The following is a 22,476-nucleotide window of genomic DNA, read 5'->3' on the forward strand; positions in this document are numbered from 1 at the left end:
AGGAAAGTGATCGCTCTGTGGGATCAAAAAAGGAAAGGCCAAATTGAAGCAGAGGTCAGGTTCTTCTCCGTAACTTCTCAAACACAGTAGTACGTGTGTCTAATTAAGCAAGATTTAGCTTCCAATCCAAAGATTACTGAATACCCACCAAGTGTCAGGCCCTGTTCTAGGAGCTTTCACATATATCCTATGTCACCTGCTGTGGTGGAAAATGAAGCCACGTTTAAGTTACTACACAAATAAATCAAATTTGAGCTTCCATCCTGACTGACAGAAGTCCATTCATCATTCTCTGAGTTTTCCCCTCCTTGCAAATTAAGACCCCCTCAAGGTGCTTACTTCATCCAGGTGAGTCAGTCTGGTTTAGTATTTCTGTTGTGGAGAAAAGAAATTGAGAAGTCTGGTGTGACTGCGTAAGCTTCCAACTGCTGCTCTGGTGAGGCTGACACAGAAAACAGGAAGTCCGGCTCTCAGGTGTAAGGGTTCAAAGTCTACCCACTGAGACAGTGCGGCGCAGATCGCAGGGAGGGAGGAGAACCCAGGCTAGCAACGGTTACCCCACACTATTGGAGACTGGGTTCCCAGTACAACTGTAGAGACAGATATTTTTATTTATAGAAAATCAGTTATTTCTCTTAAGGAACCCCAAGGCCCAAGGCAGCAGATGAGGACAGGGTGCAACATCATTCCCCTGTTCCTGACTGGCCTTCCCCTGAGACGGGAAAGGCTCTGGTGCTGGGCCTGCCGTACCAGCCCCGCTCTTTTACTGCACCCCCAGCAGCACCAGCACCGGCAGCGTGGTGGACACCTTCTTGCGGGCCATTATGGTACACTTCTCACCACTCGGCTTACTAGGACTGTCCCAACACATCACAACTGTTAGAATAACTTGAAACCCCAAAGGGGAAGAGTCAGAATTTCTGATTTACCGGGGAAATCCTTGGGCTCTTTGCAGATTTGCCCACCTCCTCCCCAGCAACCTTCAGATTCCATTCACCAGTGGGCTGATGGCGAGACAAAGCCCCAACCTCGGACAAGCCGAAAAATTGCTGCTCAGCCCAAATGCTCTGGATCCAGGGGCCCACTTGCCTTATAGCCACACACCTAAAAGAGGTATAAATCATACCAGTTATATTTATGACATAAAAGCTACAGCATTTGGTGATCAAAAAGCCAAGTACAGGACTTCCCTGGTGGCACAGTGGTTAAGAATCTGCCTGCCAATGCAGGGGACACGGGTTTGAGCCCTGGTCCGGGAAGATCTCACATGCCACAGGTTCACCACAGCTACTAATCCCATGCACCACAACTACTGAGGCTGCGCTCTAGAGCCCGCGAGCCACAACTACTAAGCCCGTGTGCCACAACTCTTGAAGCTCGCGTGCCTAGAGCCTGGGCTCCGCAACAAGAGAAGCCACCACAAGGAGAAGCCCGCGCACCGCGACGAAGAGTAGCCCCTGCTCTCCGCAACTAGAGAAAGCCGGCACGCAGCAACGAAGACCCAACGCAGCCAAAAAAAAGCCAGTTATGATTCCCAGGTCTCTGACTTTGCTGACTGGACAGGTGATGTCATTAGTTGAAACAGGGATTTCAGGGGGGAACTGGATTTATAAGGAAGATGGTATATGTTTTGGACACTTTAAAGTGTGCAGTGTTTTTTTTAAAATACTCGGGTGGAAGCTCTGGGTGTCAAGTTCAAGAGAACTGGGTGAGCTTGAGATTTGGGAGTGATGGGTATACTGGTGGTTGATCACAAGTGTGGATGTGACTGACAGGGCAGAAGAGGAGCTGGGACGGAACCTGAGAAACAGTACCCTTGGAGAAGCAAGCCCACTGAGGAAGCTAAGGCGCTCTCAGGGTGACAGAAAGATCGAGTTGTGTCATGGAACCCAAAGAGAGATAATATTTCAAGAAGGAGGAATTTGTTCAATGGCATCCAAGGCAACAGAGGTCAAGAAAGACAAGCATTGAAGTTAGGTTATGAATTTCTCAGGTAGATAAGACCTATCCAGGTCTGTTTTGGCGTATTATTGACCAAGGTCGTATGATCAGATTATATTGTCTTTCAACAACTTGTCCTTGGAGTTGTATGATTAAACTCTCATGAGCACAGTATTGACAATCACCTACTTAGCAGTCATTGCTTAGTGTAACTAAGATCTTTTCACCACATCTTACTTTGCTGATTTTATCAGAAGCTTAAAAGCCATTTCTTCTTGAAACTAACAAAATCTAGTAGCTACTATATTCTGTTTTGGTTTTGCCACTTGAATATGGCACTGCCTGGTACAGCACAGGTTCTTTTGAGATCAGTATGTCTATTCATGTGTCAGGTGGTAACTCAATTCTCCCACACTTTTTACTGGAATGCTATGAAAATGTTTTGAACATGATATGGCATCCTTGGTCTTCATTTAGCTTGGGTGTATCGTTTATATATTTAGTCCGCCTCTTTTCTCTGACATTGCTAAAGTACTTCTACTTGGAGCCAATGTGATCATAAGTGGAAATACAAATACAGGTGACATCAAGTGCCGGTACTTGATTATAAGACAATTCAGAATATGCTTACGTTAAAATCTCTAGGTCATTAAACTGAAAACATAAAATTTCAAAATCCTCCTGGAGACCTCTGCCCTGGAAAATATAGCTTTTGATCCCGTGGTTCCCCGTGAATACATTCCTCCCCGTTACAAGAAGTAGTAAATCCAGCTCGTTCATCTTCAGGTGTGTTCCTGGTGGGCTTGCTGGGGGGAATGTACTGTCCCTCCTTTGCCCCGGGGATGTGCTGTATGCACACCTCGAGGGTTTCATCACAATGATCCGGTAAGGCTGTTAATGACCACCTGACAGATAAAGAAATGGACGTTCATAGCGATGAAATAATTAGCCCAAGGTTGCATCACCAAGAAGAGCCAGCGACCACATTCCAGACCCCGGCTAACCCTGCCAGAAGCACTCTCTCTCCCGCACCCTCCACGGGCGCCCCTACCCGGTCCCCCCCCCCTTCTGCGTTTCTCAGAGCACTCGCCTGGCCCGCACAGATGCTACAGTGGCCTGAATCCCAAAATGTTACTTCTGCAACAAATCTCCTGTGTGCTTCCGTGAGAAGCGATATTCGGACCCAGAAAAGCTCTCTAACCTCAGAGTCCTTGCACGAGCCCGGGGCTGCCGGCTGCGGCGACCCCACCGGGGCCTCCGGGGGCGGGCGCTCGGGAGCGACGTCGGAGCGGACCAATCCCCGCGGGGGTGCCGGCCAAGGGGCCCAGTCGCAGGAAAGCAGGACAGCGACCGCCCAGGCGGCGGGGGACCAGCACCCCCGAGGCCCGTCTCCTGGGCCGGAGGCGATGCTCGGCTGGCGCGGCTGAGTCATCGCGAGCGCAGGCCGGGCCGCGGACCCAGCGACAGCCCGCCGACGGCTCAGGGAGCAGCTGCCCGGCGCGCGGGCCCCGCGGGAGCTCGCCGGGCGGAGCCCGCAGGGCCACGCAGGAGCTGAGCGAGGGCTGCGCGGTGAACTGTCACCGTTGTCACTCTGGACGCGGAAGTGCGCTTTCCTGTTTTGCTTTAAAATCAGGCTTGCGGTCTCCCGACCTGTGCATCTGGTCGAATTCAGCGGCAATTCCCCTTCCCATCCCAGCGCGGCGGCGCAGACCCAGCCTCCGTGCGCACTTGCTGCCCAGCAGCCCCTGAAAGGAGACAGCCCCCGAGACTCCGGCCCCGAAAACGGTCAGACCCGCGCCTAGCTCGGCAGGAAGACTGTGACCGTGGGGTGAGTTAAAACAACATAAACAAACCCTTACGATTGGAAGCTGCTTTTTAAAGGCCCCCTTCCTGTCCGCTGTTCACAAGCAGCAAAATCAATAATAAACAATTACGTAATTGTCTCGTCCCCAGAGCAACCGCACTGTTTCCCTTATGAAAACCAGCTGGCAGTATTCAGTGTGGGAGTTGTAGTGTGATCACTGGATAGCCAAAGTGGTAGACAGCTTATTAAGACTATCTTAAAGAATCATCTCAAGGGCGGGGTGGGTCCTTAAAGGTCCAGCTCTTAAAAATGGTAAGTATGACAGTCTCAGGTTTACCGAATACCCTGTTCCTAAGTGAAAGTTATTGTCTTAGGAAGTGCTTACTGCTTTCTGTTCCCTAGTTTGCTTGTTTACTCCACAAAGCTCCCCTAACTTCCCCATCATTGAAAATCCAGCCTCTCAGATAAGAGTGCAACTGATTATCTCTCTCCTTTTCTTCTTAATAGAATGTCAGCTACCTGCCCAAGCAAGATGAAGATTCCATTTGTGGAACCTGCCATCTGCTTTAGTGTATTTGCTATGACTTTGACTGCTCCACTGACAACACAATATGTGTACAGGAGAATATGGGAGGAAACAGGCAACTACAGCATTGCACCCGATAGCAATGTTTCCGAGTGTGCAAAAAACAAAAGCAGCCCAATTTTCACATTCCAGGAGGTAAGAAATTAAAATATTCCTAACATGTATTAAAAAGGGAATGTGCAACAGGATTTTAAAGGAAAGAGGATCCTGCACTCCTCATACATTGATCTCTTAAGGGTCACACGAAAACCCCTAAGTCCCAAACCAAAAGCCTTTATTCTCCTTTCTGTCTGAAGCTTCCTGACACCTTTAATCTGCCTCTTCTACTTAAAACCCCCTTCTTCTGTGACACTGGCTCTTCTCCTTTGTCTCAGAAAATGTCAGGGCAATCTCATCTCCTCCGTGGTTGTCTCCTTTCTTCTTCCCCACGGAAAGCCTGACAGTTGGGACAGGGCAGGCTGGAATGGTACTTGGTGGCCAGGGGTCGGGTGAAGCATGGGTCCTGCCTTTCCCTTGCCCGCTTCCTCCCTACCCGCTTCTGCTTCACGGGCATGACCCAGTTTTCAGTGACCCCAGAAAGTGGACCATCCCTGAAGACTGTGGGCCCGGCGCCAGGGTCTGTCATGGGGTGAGGGTCGCATTTGTCATCCATCATTCGGTGTTATCAAATCAGTTTGACCCCCCAGTGCTGAGGAGCATCTGTGTGAGGATATGGGGGGTGGGGAGCACCCACTTGCACTCTGAGGACACTGAAAATGTTCAGCCAGATACTCCAGAGCCCTTCCTTCCCCAGGTCCAGCCTCCTCCCCCAGGAGGTACGGCGCCAGTCTCCGTTCCCTTAGGCAGTCTTTACCAGTCTACCAGTGTCCAAATGCAAAGCAGAGAGAGCATCCAGATTTGGAAATCCCCCCCCAATGCCTGAAAAACAACCACGCTTGTAAACTTTGAACTCTTCCCCTTGGGAATATTTTGTGATGGCAAAAGAGTGGTGCTGCTTCCCCAGTCAAAAGATGAAAAGAGTCTAAGGGACTCTGAGTCATCTGCACCCATGGAGAAAAGAACAGATTATTTCTGAACAGCCATGCAGATATCAAGGTTCTGGCCTAGAGTGAGGTCATAAAAACAGAAGGGCCAACAAGGGGGCTCTCCTCTTGGTTTCGTCTCCCTTTAAGAATGTTTCCTGTTACATGTATATATCCCCAGGGAGTAAGAAGGTTCCAGAGGCTCATCAGTTTCTCCATTTCATACTGTGAGTTCCTTCACCAGCCCCCTGGGAGCAGTGGGAGGGACAGAGGAGAGGACTTGAGTGTCTGGAAAGGTCGGCTGTCCTCACCCTCTAGAGTGACGGGAGACGGGCCTTGGTCCAGCTGCTTTGGTGACCTCTGTGACTGTGCAGGTGCTGAGTATTGGCCCCGCTCCCTGCCTAACCCAGCTGCTGAAAGCCCCCCACTGCCCAGAGCAGGGGTCTCATTTTGAAGATTTCTGCCAAATTTTTTGATCGATTGACTGCTGTTTCACTGAATTAATGTTCAAGAGAACATACCGCCCTAGATCTTTGCCTTACAGTCGGTGCGCTAGAGCTACAGGTGCTTCTTCTAAGATTGGGGAACTAGAAACCATCCCACCCACAACTGGGACAGGGCGTGGTGACCCACTCACCACTTGCTCCTTAGGACAGAGGAACACCTCCTTCTGACCCCTTCCCTGGATCCTGTCCCTGCTGAGCTTCTCAGAGAATATTCTGCCCCCTTTAAATCCGAGAACAAATGTTCCCTGCTCTGTGAGCTTCCGCTTAGAGATCTGTGGACTGTTCTTGTAACCCTAAAAATAAGAGATGTCATAGTACAGGGTCAGCCCCTGATAAAATAAATAAATGATTTTTTCAGCTCAGATTTTTCTCAAATCTCTCCCAAAAGATCAGTTGTGTGTAAGAATACAACGTGTTGAACCTCTGTTATGCCGTTTTTATTTAACCTTCCCACGTAACAAATATACACACTTACATACGTATTGGTATGCAAGATAGTATCATGAATTTCAGGGTACAAATATAAGAATAATCGGAGCAATTTCACTTATATTTAACATTTTGAAAGTCTATTTGGATGAAAGTCATATTTTTCAATCTATCTGGGGTTAAGGTATATATAACATATATATTCATATGGATATTGATCTAACCTATCTTTCAAATCTTCAAGTTTTCTGAGCCCTGTGACTGTAAGTACAGCTACATACTTCTCTTGGGCGATGAGATTAATCTCTAAAAGGCCTCTTAACAAAGTGGCGAGGCTGTGGAAGGAAACTCTTGGCAAAGGGCAGAGAGTAGGGAATTCTGGGATGTCTATTGACTTTTGTGGAGGAAGGAATTTTTAAGGCCCTTACCGCCCTCTCCTTCCCTTGTAAATGATTGGTTTTGAAGTGTTACACCGGCCACTGTGGCCTGTTCTCTTCAGGCAGCTTTCAAGATAGAGACTGTGCCACTGGAGGGGACAACTTCGGGTCACCCAACAGATCATGAAGTTGTTCTCGCTCAGGAATTTATTTATAAACCTTTTAATAACACAATCCCTGGTTACCATCAGGTAAGGAATACCTTCTGCTCAACTGGAATTAATATGTGCATTTTAGCCTATGAAATTGTGCCTTCCTTAAAATTGATAGCACTTTCCTTAGTTTATCCCCATCTCAGTACCCTGTCATTCTGTTCAACCTTGTATAGGAAATAGCTTTTTTTTTTAACTCTGATTTCTCCCATCTACCCTACTATAACACATAACACATAATTCTCCAGAGTTTATAATGTTCAAACACAATTTCTTCTGTCTCAACACTGATGTATGGTTGAAATATGCTTTGAGTGTGCTAAGATCTGAATTTCACAACATGGGCTGCAGTCTGTGTAACAGACTGGGTTGGGATGACAGTAGGAAAAAAGGAGAGGACAGGACTTAGGCAGAGGCGTGGAAATGGGAGGAGGAACCCCAAACTGGAACATCTTGCTGAGGAGCTGATTAAACGATAACTGTTTCATTTATTTGTTTATTCAATAAATATTTACTTGATGGCTTCTATATCTGTAGGAGATACAAAGATGTGCTCAAAAGATCTAACCTAGTAAAAATGAAACAGCACTGACTGTATGAGGGCCCTGTGTGGAGCACCTTATATTGACTTTAATTTTAAGTCTCCTGACAGCCTGCAAGATTGGGACTGTTGACGTTCCCTCTGGTCAGATGAAGAAGCTGCAGAGACAAGTAATTTGGTCAGGATCACACAGAGCACGCAAGCTACAGAGGCCTATTTTACTTGATGGTTTGTTCATTTAATCAATCTGTCTATTGAGTACCTACCCTCCCTGGAAGCGCTGTTCTTGGAGCTGGTGATACTATGGTGAAGAGGACAAGGTTTCACCCCAGCCGGGAGCTTAGGTTGTAGGAGGGAAGTCACACAATGCACAGATCGAATAAAATATAATTTCCTATCAGGGAGCTGGTGAGCCTCTAAGGAGAAGAACAACAAGGATAAGGGGCTGGAGCGCTGGGTGGGATTAGTGGGGTTGCTTTGGATTGAGTGATGGTCAGGGAAGGCCCTTCTGAGGAAGTGGTTTTGAACTGAGGAAGTGAGCTGTGCAACCATCAGGCAGAGGGAACAGCAAGTAGCATGGAGGTTTGTGGAATGGCTTGTCGGCCGAGAGGAGTGAGGAAGGGGAGATGAATCAGAGGCTCCGTGACGTGGGGTCGCCCCTCGCCGTGGCAAGGAGTTTGCATTTATTCCAGTGTAAGGAAAGCCACTGGGGGGTTGACAGAGGAGTGACACGAGCTGATGTGTGTTTTTAAAGACCACTCAAACTGTGGTGTACAGAACTGACTGTATTTGAATCCAGATTCCTCTGACTCCAGAGCTCAAGCTCTTAATCAATACACAAAAAAGTACAGCTGGGGAATGATAACTGTTCTATGAGAAGGTTCAGAAAAAGGAGTGATGACCCCTGTTTGGGAATTTCAGGGAAATCTAAGTGGGACCTGACTATGGACTGTGCCTGGAGCATAGACCGTATCTGGGGGGAGAGTGGGGATAACGCTGAAGATGAGATCAGACCACGTCTCGGGGGCCTTAAATACCAGGCTAAGGAGTGTGGACTTTCCCAGGCAGTGGGGAGACACTGCAGCTTCTGAGCAGGTGAGAGACATGCCGATAGTAAGCTGTGGTGCTATGCAACATGTGCCCAGCAGTAGTGTCTGTGATCTGCAAAGTGGTAAGATTGACATTATATTCTGAATTGAATGAAGAGACCAGTTAGATGCCAGGGTGGTCCACGTGAAAACCAATGGGAGTTGTCATCCAAGTGGCAACTATGGGACCATCAAGAAGGTAAAGTGAGAAACTTTAGCGGGACAGGATAGATTGTGTTGGGGGGCATGGACGAAGGGAAAGGCTAGAAGCAAAGATGACCGAAGTTTGGGGTTTGAGTGACCAGAACATTTCCTGGCAACATGGAATGGCTTGAATTATATAAATACATAAAAATAAAAATAGGCTCACTATTTTAAAAAACCATTAATTCGGTATCTGATATTTTTGTGGTTCATCATATTTTTGTGGTTTTTAGGGTGCTTTCTAAATATTACATGAATAAATCTTTTTTAAAATGAGTTTAGTAATCTCCATTATAGAAACGGCACATATCCTTTAATATAAAGTTTGGAAAATACAGAAAAGTGGTGAGAAGAAAATGCTTTTAAATCACCCCAAGTTCTTCCCATCATATACCTAGTGTCACGATTGTTACATCTGCCAATCCACGTGTACGTAGTTGTTTTGGGCCTCAGGAAAGTTGAGTTTAGCTCACTCCTTAGTTCATGGCACGCTACCATCTTTAGTCAATACAAAGCTCCTCTTCGAGTTTTATCTTAATTTTTAGTAAATAAAGGAATATTTGTGGAGACACGTGAAAAGGACAGCTGAGCTCTATCTAAATAAAGCCCTATCAGATACGATGTTTACATGTGATATTCATTCCCCTTTAGACAGAAAGGTGTATCATGGGAAAGGGTACCGTTCTTGCTTTAGAACAGTGGTCATGATCTCTTAGTGCTAACTGTTCACAGAAGAAAGAGAAGTCATTACATAACCAGTCCCTGAGGCCTTGGGTTCTGTGGATCCTCTATATAAGTCAGACATACACCAATACACACACTTTTATTTTTATGGATTAATGTCTCCACTGTGGTACTTGAATATTGTGACTGAGCATTGATGATTGTATCACCTCTTGATATTTGCTTTGTGAACTGGATGAAGATTTAAGCTATATCAAACCCATGCACTAGAGATTCCCCATCCCTGACCTACTGGCAATATCAAGAAAAAGTATGTTCCAGGGTATTTTTAGGCATATTGTATAAGCCTCTGTAAACACTTTGTCTTCTTTTTATTTCTTTGCAGGAAGTTCAGAAAAAAGTGTCTCTTTTTAATCTGCAGATGGACATAAGTGGGTTAATTCCTGGTCTCGTGTCTACATTCATGCTTCTGTCTCATAGTGACCACGGAGGACGAAAATTCCCTTTGATTTTGTCTTCTGTTGGTGCTCTTGCAAACAGTGCTTGGCTCTGTTTGCTTTCCTATTTTACCTTTCCAATCCAGCTTTTGATTGCATCTACCTTTTTGGGTGCACTTTGTGGCAATTACACCACACTTCTGGGAGCCTCTTTTGCCTACATAGTTGATCAATGTAAAGAAAAGAAACAAAGAACAATTCGAATAGCTATAATTGACTTCCTGCTTGGAATTGTCACTGGATTAACAGGATTGTCTTCTGGCTATTTTATTAGAGAACTAGGTTTTGTGTGGTCGTTTTCAATTGCTACTATGGCTCTTACTGTTAACTTGATTTATATTTTATTCTTTCTTGAGGATTCGATGAAAGAGCCTTCATCTCAGAATGTTTCTATATCATGGACTGAAGGCTTTAAAAACTTATTTTACCGAACTTACATGCTTTTTAAAAATAATTCTGGTGAGCAACGATCTTTGCTCTGTTTGTTGCTTTTTACAATGATCACTTATTTTTTCGTGACAGTTGGCATTTCCCCCATTTTTATCCTTTATGAATTGGATTCACCACTCTGCTGGGATGAAGTTTTAATAGGTTATGGATCAGCTTTGGGTAGTGTCTCTTTTTTCAGCAGTTTCCTAGGAATATGGCTTTTTTCTTATTGTATGGAAGATATTCACATGGCCTTCATTGGAATTTTTACCACCATGGTAGGAATGGCTATGATTGCTTTTGCCAGAACAACACTGATGATGTTTTTAGGTAAGTTACAAATGTAGCCTAGAACTGTGTATTGATGTTTACATAAAATGAATTTAGTCTGTTGGGTGAGAAACTTTAATATAAAATTCTCTATTTAATGCATTTTAGTTCAAGTAAAGGTAATTTGTTTAAAGCTAGCTTTCCAGAAGCTGAAAACCAACTGACGTTAAAGAAAAAAAAAAAAGGTTGAATAACCATAATTTTCCAAATTTGCACATTTGCCAAAAAATTGTTTTGAGGAACATTCTTCATGTGAATCAGTCCTTCAAAATAGCATTCACCAACTTGAATATTTCTTAAAATGATGCTAAGAAGGCTACAATTTTAAGACAACTGTCTAAAGTATACTCAAAAGATACATTAAAAAAATTCATTGAATATATTCAAGAAGATTTTGCAAATCGATCTTTCAGCAAATTGGTCATTTCATGAATTGGCTTTTGATTAATCACTTTCTGGCAAATAGGACTGCTTCCTTAACTAGGGCTTGAGTGAGATACTGTGTTTGAAAGGGTTAAAGGATCTGTTAAAGTGGGACCTCAAGAAAGATCCAATTTAGTCTTTTTCTACAAAGGCAGTGTTAACCTCTTGCTACCTTGCAGGGAAGCAGAGTGACGAAACAGAATTGGGCTTAATTTCCATCTATAGCACTAGGTGACCCTGGGCAAGTTACTGAACTACTCTGAGCCCTTGTTTTTTCATCTATAAAATGGGCATAGTGGTACCTAATTCAGAGGGTTATAACGAATATTAGAAGAGAGAACTGTAAATCACTTAGCGCAATGCCAAGGGTTCAGTAAATGCCAGTTCTCCCTCCCTGTTTCCCTTGGAGTTGCCAACTCCAAGTAAGTTAATATATGTGAAAACATGTTGAAAACTTAAAGTGGTCTGCAAATGTAATATCTTACCATTTTGTCATATAACTAAAATTGCTACTATTAAGGGTCATAATTTCAGAGCAGAGGCAACTTGTGTTCGTGAAATTATTCAGCCACAAAGATGAAGAAGCAAGAAGAAACCAATTTACCAATAAGTAGATCAATATAATAAAAGAATTTTAACGATGAGAATGGCAAGTCTGAAAGAGCAAAAACAGAAAACAAAAAATTTATTAACAGTCACAACCTGCTAAACATGACGTTACTCTAATAACTAGGGAAACAGATCCATTTCAAGTGGCAGATTATATAGGTCTGGACCTGTAACTTCCATGAACTCTTGTTCTCTGCACTAGAATAAGCATTTAAGAGTAAACTTAAACTTGAGCGTAATCTTAAACTGACCTGTCTATAGTCTATCTTAATTCATTAAACAGAATTCTACCATTAATTAATTCAGCCGTTAGATGCAATGAGTTAAGATGCTTACAGAAAATGAAGTACTTAGAGATTAAGTGTTCTACCTTTAAAATGGACCCTTAGTTTTCTGATTCAGCCAGTAATTTCCGACTATTCCTCTCACAGTCAGGCTGCCATTCCTTTTCACTGTTGTGCCGCTCTCTGTTCTACGGTCCATGATATCAAAAGTGGTTCGTTCTACTGAACAAGGTGAGTTTAATTTGCTTAAGGAACAGAATGAATCTATGATCTGTACCAACTCATATCTGTGTACAATCAGTGTTTGATTCTTCAGGATATTCTACAACCCTTTTTCTGCACAGAGCTCCTTTTGAATTGGTAAGGTCTGTGTTAGGAAGAGCTTATATTCAAGCAAGGGAGCCCCTGCCCGGGGCCTGGTGCTTTAGAGGGCTTTCTCTGGAGCTGCCCCGCCCCAAGGGGAGAGGAGACCTCAGGGCCAGGCGTTATGCCCCCTGGGAGCCCACAACACTCCCCCCTTCTAGGCTACACTCTGGGTACATGTACGTGGGTCCCCATAACTCCCAGCTGAACAGCTCATATCCAGTGAATGCCTTGATGATCCTCTTTCTCAGACCCATTCTCCTGAGGGTAGACTGTGACCCCAGTGTGCTCTCCTGTACACCAAAGGGGTAGCCAAAGGGTGACTCTTTACAGGAGGGTCTGGCCCAACCTTGGAATTGCAGGGCGGGGTGTCTACACCCACGTGTAAATGACCCTTTCTGAGCAGAACAAGAGGTAGAATACAATGTGGGTGGCTGCAGCCTGCAGGCTGGGGACTGGAAGGTGAGGGCCAGCTCTCCCAGGGCTGTCATGTTCCACATGGAACTCTAAAACGTCTGAGAATTCTAAGTTTGTGTCTGACCTCCAAATCATTAGGAAGGTATTTTCTCAGAGTAGGGAGACAGAACATACCTTAGTTAACAGTCTGTTAGTCAAGATTATAACTTTTTTTTTTTTTGGCTGCGCCACACGTCTTACAAGATCTCAGTTCCCCGACCAGGGATTGAACCCAGGCCACATCAGTGAAGGCCCAGAATCCTAACCACTAGGCCACTAGGGAACTCCCAGAATTATAACTTTTAAATACTTAGAACTTGTAGGCCTCTAATTGTATTCTTACGCTGGATCCCCCAAATGTTAGAGCTGGGCCTGAGTCAGAGTCCTAGAAAAAACAGCATCCCACTCAGCTGATTCAATCAAGAGACTTCAGGGAAGGGCAGCACAGAGGAAAGGACGGCCCAAGGAGGGAGGGAGCAGAGAAGAAACTGCACAGCCTTCTCCTCCTGGACCCCACTGACCAAGTCCAAGGAAGTCCAAGTCATAATATCTGTGGGGTCAGCCTCCCGAGCACAGAGCAGGGCACAGAAGATCCAACAGCTGAAGGGGAGGACAGAGAATGACCAGTACAGAAGGAAAACAAAAATTAAATCTCTAGTTAGGACTGGGTACTTGTTAGATACCAGGCATATGTGGTGGACCTCCTTTTGCTCTGATCATACGAATATTATGAGACCTTGGAGCTTTCTTTTGTTCCATGTCTTAGCCTGGTGCAAATGTTCATATCAAGTGTTTATGAATAATGCATAATTATGCTGTTGTACTTATGGCCCTTTAGTCAACACTGGAGAAGACTGCATAATTCAATAAGGTTGAGAATACATTTCTTGATCCTTTTCCACTCATAATATGTAGCTACGTATTCACACAGCTGTTTACAGATTGTGTGGTGAGGATTAACTGGGAAACCACTTAGGAATATAAAAACTACAGTATGTAAAAACCTACCTGCTTCCTTGAATTATGCAATGGTTTCTTAGATACGACACCAAAAGCACAACAAAAAAAGAAAAAATAGATAAATTAGACTTTATCAAAATTAAAAACTTCTATGCTTCAAAGGACACCATCAAGAAAGTGAAAAGACAGCCCACTGAATGGGAGACTATATTTGCATATCATACGTCTGATAAGGAACTTGTATCCAAAATATATAAAAACTATTAAAACTCAGCAATAACAAGACAACCCAATTAAAACATGGGCAAAGGATTTGAACTGACATCTCCCCAAAGATGTACCAATGGCCAACAGACACATGAAAAAGTGCTCAACATCATTAGCCATCAGGGAAATGCAAATCAAAACCACAGTGAGACCCACTAGGATGGCCAAGATGAAAATGCCCATAAGAAGTGTTGGCGAGGATGTGGAGAAACTGGAGCCCTCATACACTGCTGGTGGGAGTGTAAAATGGTGCAGCCATTTTACAAAACAGTTTGGTAGCTCCTCATAAAGTTAAACAGAGTTACCTTATGACTCAGCAATTCCACTCCTAGGTATACACCAAAGAGAAATGAAAACATATGTCCACACAAAATCTTGTACACACACGTTCACAGCAGCATTATCTGTAATAGTCAAGAAGCATAAACAATGCAAATGTCCATGAACTGATGAATCAACAAAATGAGGCGTGTCTGTCCAACGGAATATAATTTCGCACTAAAAAGAAAGGAAGTAATCATAAGTTGTGCTGCTCAGGGAAGTTCAGCAACAAGCTAGAGCTACTTCATGAGATGGCTGTTTGTCAGAACACAGCACGGCCTGACCGAGTTCCCAACAAGAAAGGACTCAAGCGGCTGCATAACAGGGTTAGCACCATACCACCTGTCCCCGGCTGCAGCAAGGGATCAGAAATAAAATGAAACAATAACGTAGATACACAACTAGGAGAACTTCTTTCCAATTCAACTAACTTCCTGTATTGTCATAAATCATAGAGGCAGTAAGTCCATATGCTACTTGATGACTGGTAATTGCCCTTGAATGAAGCTTTTATTCATTCATTTGACAAATATAGTCCATATGCTACTTGATGACTGGTAATTGCCCTTGAATGAAGCTTTTATTCATTCATTTGACAAATATATATTAAGTGTCTACCAGGTGCCAGCACAGCTATATGCCCTGGGGACACAGCAGTGAAAAAAGCATATGTGCCCTTGACATTGACAGAACTTTCATTTTGGTCAAAAGAAGACACATCTCTGATAACCCAGCATTCTGCATAGAGATGTTTGTTTTATGAACATGTGTCCCGTTGTTCAGTGAAGACTTTGAAGCAATGTATGAGAATATGTATAATAAAGTGAAAGTTTAAATAGATAAAAATCAATACACAGTCTAAAAGATCAAGACCATGGGGAAAGTTAAAGTCTAGACATGTAAACTATAACCAAGCTAGATCCTCAAGCTTGCCCTCTTCCTTCCTATCAGTCCAATCAAACACAATTATTTATAGGATGTGCACTGTCTGTAAGAAAAATATATTACAATTTGTCATGGAAAAGTAAACTCGGCAAAGTAGGGAACAAGCAATGGCTTAAGAAGAGTCTGCAGAAACTACGTAGGAACTTATGCCACGGAAGCCACAGAGAGCTGAGAACAGCCACAATTGTAGTGATGCAGAATTTGACAAAGAGGAAAAAAAGCACATCAAGATGACCAGCTGTCTTTCGGAAGTTTCACTCTTCAGTCAGTATGGTCTTGGATTCCAGACTAAATTCAAAACTTGTAGAATAATGACCATTTCTCTGATTGTGAGCTTGGGCCGACCATGCAGCCATTTCAGGCTTCTTAAGCAATGCTCCATGGCCTGCCCTTTCCCACACTCGGCGTGTGGCAAGCGGGAAGGACAGCAGAGTCCCCTCAGAGGGGAGCCAGTTGTAAGCACGTAAGACAGAAAAATACGTTTTAAAGAATCACTCAATGTCAGACTGTGGCATAACCTTCACTAGAGCACCGGGCACTTACGTAGTTACTTGATGAGTCACACAGGAATCTCGTGTGACTGAACTTTTTGTTACTCTGGAGGAAGAGATCAAATTCAAATTGCAGAATGTACGGTAAGAAGATTATCTCTCTGCCTTGCCTGTCACTCTTGCCAGATCTGACTTGACCTTTCAGAGGGCCGGTGGGTGGGACGTTGCTTGCCTGGGAGCCATCCTGCCCCTGCAGGTGTGTCCCAGATTAGCGCAGGGACTGAGAGTGGAAGGTGGCACCTCGAACCTCAGGGGCAGGTGGGGCTGCGTCTTAGGCTGTAGCAGGGACGGGAGATGCGGCAGATTCCACACGCCTCAGCTTCCAGTGCCTCTTAGCTTTGCCGCACGGACCCTGGAAGTACTGATTCCAGCTCCTCTCACACTAGGTCCAGGGAGAACTCCTGAGCTCCGTTTCTTCACCCACAAAACGGGTGACTGCCTTCTCAGGGATTTTGAGGGAGTAGCTTTCCTTCACCAAGCAGTGCCCCCAGGGCTGCACTTTTCACTGAGTAGCCGTTTTCTGCATTATTTTTGTTTGTTGTTTTGTAACTCAGCCTTTTCTCTCACTCCCTCCACACCCTGACCCCAAACAGGCACCATGTTCGCTTGTCTCGCTTTCTTAGAAACACTTGGCGGAATCACTGCAGTTTCTACTTTCAACGGAATTTATTCAGCCACTGTTGCTTGGTACAAAGGCTTCGTCTTTCTGCTCTCCGCTGTTTTATTACTAATTCCAGCCATCAGTCTATGGTATGTCATTACTTTTTATCCTTTTATCAAAGGATAGATGGATTGAATTCCCTGACCTCACCAGTGCAATTACATAGATCTGTTGAAGTTCTGCCTTGGAATGTACTTTTCTCAAGAACTTTTAGACATGAAGACATCTGTCAATAATTTTGGAGACTTAGAAAGAAACAGACAGTGGTGTGGCCAACCAGGACTAAGAGAAAGAAACACTGGGTTAGACAGAGACTCTGAGAAGTTACCCCCTTATCTTTAAATATGAACAACTGATGAATTTAGTGTCTAAGAATATATATGTATTATCAGTACATATATATTCGTACGTATATTCAATACACATATATTCTATGAATATGTATATACATATATATACATTCAAACAATGACTTCCTACAGTATAATATCCCCTGAAGGTCAAAGATTACTCTAAGAAGATATACTTTAATACAGATCCTTGGGTAAATGACAAGAGCAGATAGCATGCACTGGATATTAAGAATTCTCTTTCCTTTACAGAGAGTTGGCTTATTTGATGATTTCCTTTTCAAATGTAAATATCCAAGTAAATACAAACTACAAAATTCTATTTGTGAATAGTACATAGAATAAAAAGACCAGAGGCATAAACTTACAAGAAATATGTATTCTCCCTGTCCCTTTCAATGAACAAAATGTGTAAGCCAACTAGATAAGTGGTTGTGAAAACGCACAAGCAAATATATTTGACACATTCTCTGGGGCCCAAGCATTGAGCTAAGAGCTCATTAACCTGCCTCTGCTGGGCTTGCCCATTTCACACGGCTGGGCTGCCGCAGAGCAGGGTGATGGGGATGGGTAGAAGGTGGGGCACAGGGTCTGGCATCTGCCTTCCCCTAAGCACTGTGGGCTGTGGCTGCGAGGGAGGGAGAACAGAATCTATCCACACAGGCTTTAAACTCTGCCATGGCTGTGAACTCCTTGAAGGGCTGGCCTGCGTCTTATTCAGAGTAGGACCTCAGTACATACTGTCTCAGTGGGATGCTGATACCTAGATGTGTGTTAGGCGGACTACAATAGTATTTACAGTTCCTCTGTAACTGTGATGAAAAGCTATTTTTACTAGGTATCTTTTTAAAAGGAGACTATCACCTATTGAACTGGCAAAATTAAAACTCCATGCTGTGCTAGTGAACACATGATGAGGCCATCAACCTTATACTTTGCTGGGAGCAGTGTTATTCGGCATTATCATTCTTGGAAAGCAATTCATGAACGTGTGTCAAAAGTTTCCCCAAAAAATTCATGGTATTTGAACCAGTGATCCCATTTAGAATCCTATCCTGAGGAAATGATCAGAAATGTCAAAAATTTATATATAAACAAGTTCATTATGGCAAAAAATATTTTAATGACCAAAATGGCCAACAACAGGAAATGATTAAGTAAATGATGGTGCATCCGTATCATGAAAAATGGCTTTAATAAGAACTGTATTACATGGGAAGTAGAATAATGGGTCATGTTCATTTTACTCTTCATATATTTATAAATACTCTGTTATGAACACATATAACTTTTATAATTGGAAAAGTTAGTGCAGAGAGATTAAAGGTCATTGTGCTTTTAATAATGCATCTAGTGTAAATGTAGTTGGTCTTCTGAGATTTTTTTTTAATCTGTTCAATATTTTTAAATTTAAAATTACACGCTATTTTCATTATTTCCTGATGTCTTCTATCCTAGCTTCAGTTATAGGTATTAGACATGAACTTCAGTAATAGCTTTAGTTACAACTATTTTATGTGGACTATGTGGAGGAGACAATGGGACAGATGGACGTTTTAGGGATCTGGAAGGGGAAGAACTCATGTAGATTTTTTTAATTTTTATTTTCAGAAAGCTATGCATAACAAGCCTGTTAGATTCAAAATACCAGTATCCTCCTTCTTTGTATGATTTATTAAAAGCCATGTAACCAGGGAAAAGATGGAATACAGATTATTTCTTATCTATGTATTGCCTTAATCGATGTCTTATTTGCTCTGGCAGTGCCGTCAAGTGCATCAGCAGGAACGCGGGAAGCTATGTCCTTCTTCTACAAGAAGAATCCAGCGAAGACACTTCAGACAGATGATTGTGATTTAAAAAAATCCAAATGCTCATCTCATATACTCCTGACTTCTGAAGGATATAAACTAGCTCCACAATCAGTACTTCATGAATAATCAATGCTGCAAGTCCTTTCTTCTAAACTAAACAGTCAGAAATAGTTGCTGCTCTAGCTTCGTACGGCACCGTGCACTTTGAGCGCTTTATGAAGATCACATGACACATTCTCAGTAGATAAAAGAACAAATCTCAAGACACCTCCCACTTTGGGATTTACAAAAGAAACTGAAACTTATCGGTATAAAATGGGACTAAGAAATCTGATACAATCGAAAGCAATAATCTCCCTGATATACTCCAGTCTCTCACATTAAGACCAGGAAGAACTCTTTGTCTGCCTCAGTTTCTTCATCTGCAAAACGACTTTTTGACCCTCTCAAAGATTTTGAAGGCATGACTGTTGAAAATTATGATGTCAGTCGCTTATAGGAGAATGAGAGAAGTTTCAAGTATTCATAATATAATTTTCTTCTACTTGGGTAATGCTTTGTTTTTTAGAGCCCATCAAGGTGTTCGTGATGGTCAAAGCTCTCAGCAGCTGCAATATCCTTCAAAGGGAAGCACTTTAATGAACACGTTTTCACTTTTCCTAATATGTTTCATCAGTGACAGGCATGATAATATTTCCATAAGTAACACAGGGGTGACTGAAAGAAGAGATTACAAATAGTTCCTAAAGAAATGTAAAAACTGAGTAAACAGGCAATCATGATGTAAAGTAACTAGTATTTATAGAGGCAATATTCACTCCTTCTTTCTGTCAAAGGGTATCCATCTCTTACTGCCTTATACTCATCCTGGGACCACCATGGTCCCTGAAAACACCGCATCCTCTCCTGCCTCCTGTCTGCACACAGGGTTCCATTGGGCCTTCTTCCCTCCCTACGTTGAAACTTTTAAGTCTCAGCCAAGGCATTGCTTCCGCTTCCTCCGTGTCCCTTCCGGACATTTCTACCCTCCCCTCCTGCCCACCTCCACCCCCCACCCCCGTCCCTGCAGGGCCCCCACAGCTCTCTGGGTACTGCCATCCAACCATTTTCCCTTGTCTTGTAATGTTTGTTCCCCTACTTGACAATGGGCACCTTGAGGACAGGGACAATCTTTGATTCCTCATTATATCCACAATAAAATTTGAACTAAATGAACACAGAGTTTTGTTTTCACTTGTAAAAATCATTTAAAGCTATATATTTAATGCATTATGAGAGTAACCACTGATACCATGCCATAGTCATTAAGCCAGCCTTGCAAATAAATTGAAAAATATGTAGCCCATATGCATTTATGGTTTATGGTATTTTCACAGGTCCTTCAATATCTCCCATTTTCTAAGTTTCCATATATAATAACACAAATGTCTTGAAGTACACCTAGCTGATTAACTCCTTTGTAATCTCTTGAAAGTAGGTAGAGTCTTCTGTTTCATAACATTGTTTACGGCTTTTTCCTGTAAGGTAATCAATGACTGTTTGACCAGCAAATAGCACTCACAATTTAAAAGACGAGAATTTCTTTTTTCCAAGACCATTCCTTTCAGGTTTAGCTAATGTCTTCTGGGCTATTCTCAGATTGACTGATTGATTTTTGTTTTACTTCCTGTTCAATGCTCTTCCCAGAACAAAAGAAAAAGTACTTTATGGTTTACAAAATGCTATGTCAAGTTATTTTACCCTCTTAATAACCCTGCAAAGCAGATCTTCCTTTTTCCCATTTTATGGACAAGGAAGGCAAGTCTCAGGCTTCACCTGACCATGGTTATTCAGCTACCACTAAGCAACAGTATTATACAGGGATGGATTTGGCACTGCTGAGGTTCTTCACAGAAGGGTGTGACAGATTATAAATCCAATATTGAGAACTGTATCAAGGAGAGTATAAAGTGCCCCCCCCAAACACATAAGCACTACCAGTACCCAACTAACTGCCCATAAGATTGACTTTTTTGAGGTTAGATAAGGTCTATAACAAAGTCCCTTCCAGCTCAACCTTCCCTGATTTTACACATTCCACCTGAAGTGAAGAGAACACACATGGGAATGTTTAATACAGTGGGAGGATTAACAGATAGTTTCTCAGTTGAGCAAAGACCATTTGAGATGCAGTAAGTGCATAAGGGGACTGGACTGGGGTAGCCCAGGGTAAGAACACAGCATGAATGGGCTTAGCCATCTCCAAAGAGTCTGTCCTAAGAGATAATTAGTAAATGGGATGCCGGGAGCCTAGAGAAGCATGCAAGCTGATGGGGGTATTTAGCCAAGACATGGGGTGGCAGGGGTGGAGGGGAAGCTATTATCTAACCTCCTGTAATGTGACCTGATTATCTATCTGAACAAAGAATATTAACGGATGATTTGTTTTTATGGCATCTATATAAAGAGGAACCAAAAGGAAAAACATGTTCCTTTCATCTAGGACTGTACAAGGGCGGTTAGGTATACCACATCTAACAGAAATAAACATTTTCATCACTCGGGAGGGTGTATTTCCGTTTCTCTGAGGCTAGACTATTCAGTAGGATCCTCCACAGCCTGCACCGCACAACTCAAGAAACCCCTTTTCTCCACTCCTATGCTCACTAAATAATCCTCTGGTTACTCAGTATCCAAAAATCTTGCTAATAACAATAAGGTGCCCTAAGTTCAGTCTTTCTTAAAGAAATGTCTGTATATCAGGACCACCTGAGGAATTTTAAAAAATCTCTGGAGATTCTAATTCACTTGGTCTGGAGTGGGGTCTTAGAATCTATGAAAAAAAATCTCCCCAGGTGACAGATACACATTCAGATCTGGAAACTACTGCCCTAGATAAGTGCTTCTCATCCCTAAATGCACATTCAGACAATCAGCATGGGCGGGCAGTTAAACAAATACAAATACCAAGCCTTACTTTAGGCCAGTGGTTCTCAGCCTTGGCTGCTGGGCAGAACTGCCGGGGAGCTTTAAACACCGCCAATGCCCAGGTCCCAGCCCAGGCCAACCAAGTCAGAATTGCTGGGAGCGGGAGGCGGACAACAGTAGTTTTTCAAATGTTCTCCAGGTGATTCCAGTATGTGGCCAGGGTTGAGAATCACTGCTCTAGATCAGGGGTCAGCAAACTTTTTCTGTAAGTGGCCAGAGAGCCAGAACGTAAATATTTTAGGCTTTGTGGGCTACACAGTCCGTCACGGCTACTCACTTACCTGCGGTCGTAGCACAAAGCATCCTAGACTGTGCATAAGCGAACATGCATAGCTGTGCTCCAATAAACAAAACAAGCAGCAAGCTGAATCTGGCCCAGGGCAGTAGTGTGCTGAACCTCTGCTCTCCATGGAGGACACACATATTTTGGTTACTGGAGAGATATGTCCCTCATGGTAATTACTGGGATTCTAGGTTACAGAATACATAAAATAGTGTTAATATAAAACACTTGTTATAGCGCCTGGCTCAGTTCAGGCTTAAAAAATCAGTCTCATTTGATTAGCGTGAGGCAGTCCCTTGAGTCAAATCGATTCTGGTTGCACTTGACAGAAGTTTCTGGACTTACATGGCTACAGATCATTACTTAGAGACAGCTTTCTTGGGAATGATATGCAGCTAGAATGTGATCAAGATGGGACACAGCCCAGATGGTTTCATTGCCAAACATTTAAGGAACAAACAGGTCAATTCTACACAAGTGTTTCCATAAAATAGGAGCAAGGAACATTTCCCAACTTGTTTTATGAGGTCAGCATTATCCTGATACAAAACCAGACAAAGAAGCTACAAGAA

General features: G+C 43.2%; 1 protein-coding gene across 2 annotated transcripts; it reads left to right on the forward strand.

Moving 5' to 3' along the window:
- Positions 1 to 3,200: 3,200 nt before the first annotated feature.
- On the forward strand, positions 3,201 to 19,869 carry SLC46A3 (solute carrier family 46 member 3). 2 transcript variants are annotated; one of them, XM_029210104.1, is made up of 6 exons: positions 3,201 to 3,769; positions 4,253 to 4,466; positions 9,780 to 10,650; positions 12,114 to 12,197; positions 16,423 to 16,579; positions 18,605 to 19,869. In XM_029210104.1, the coding sequence occupies exons 2-6, from the start codon at positions 4,254 to 4,256 to the stop codon at positions 18,687 to 18,689; spliced, it is 1,410 nt and encodes a 469-aa protein (XP_029065937.1). In that variant the 5' UTR covers positions 3,201 to 3,769; position 4,253; the 3' UTR covers positions 18,690 to 19,869. The 2 variants fall into 2 exon arrangements, with proteins under 2 accessions (XP_029065937.1, XP_029065938.1); XM_029210105.1 differs by lacking the exon at positions 3,201 to 3,769 and having other exon boundaries at positions 4,345 to 4,466; positions 6,788 to 10,650.
- The last annotated feature ends 2,607 nt before the right edge of the window (positions 19,870 to 22,476 follow it).

Source organism: Monodon monoceros, unplaced genomic scaffold (genome assembly GCF_005190385.1).
Source record: "Monodon monoceros isolate NGI ecotype Baffin Bay Population unplaced genomic scaffold, NGI_Narwhal_1 Super_Scaffold_8, whole genome shotgun sequence".
Classification (NCBI taxonomy): domain Eukaryota; kingdom Metazoa; phylum Chordata; class Mammalia; order Artiodactyla; family Monodontidae; genus Monodon; species Monodon monoceros.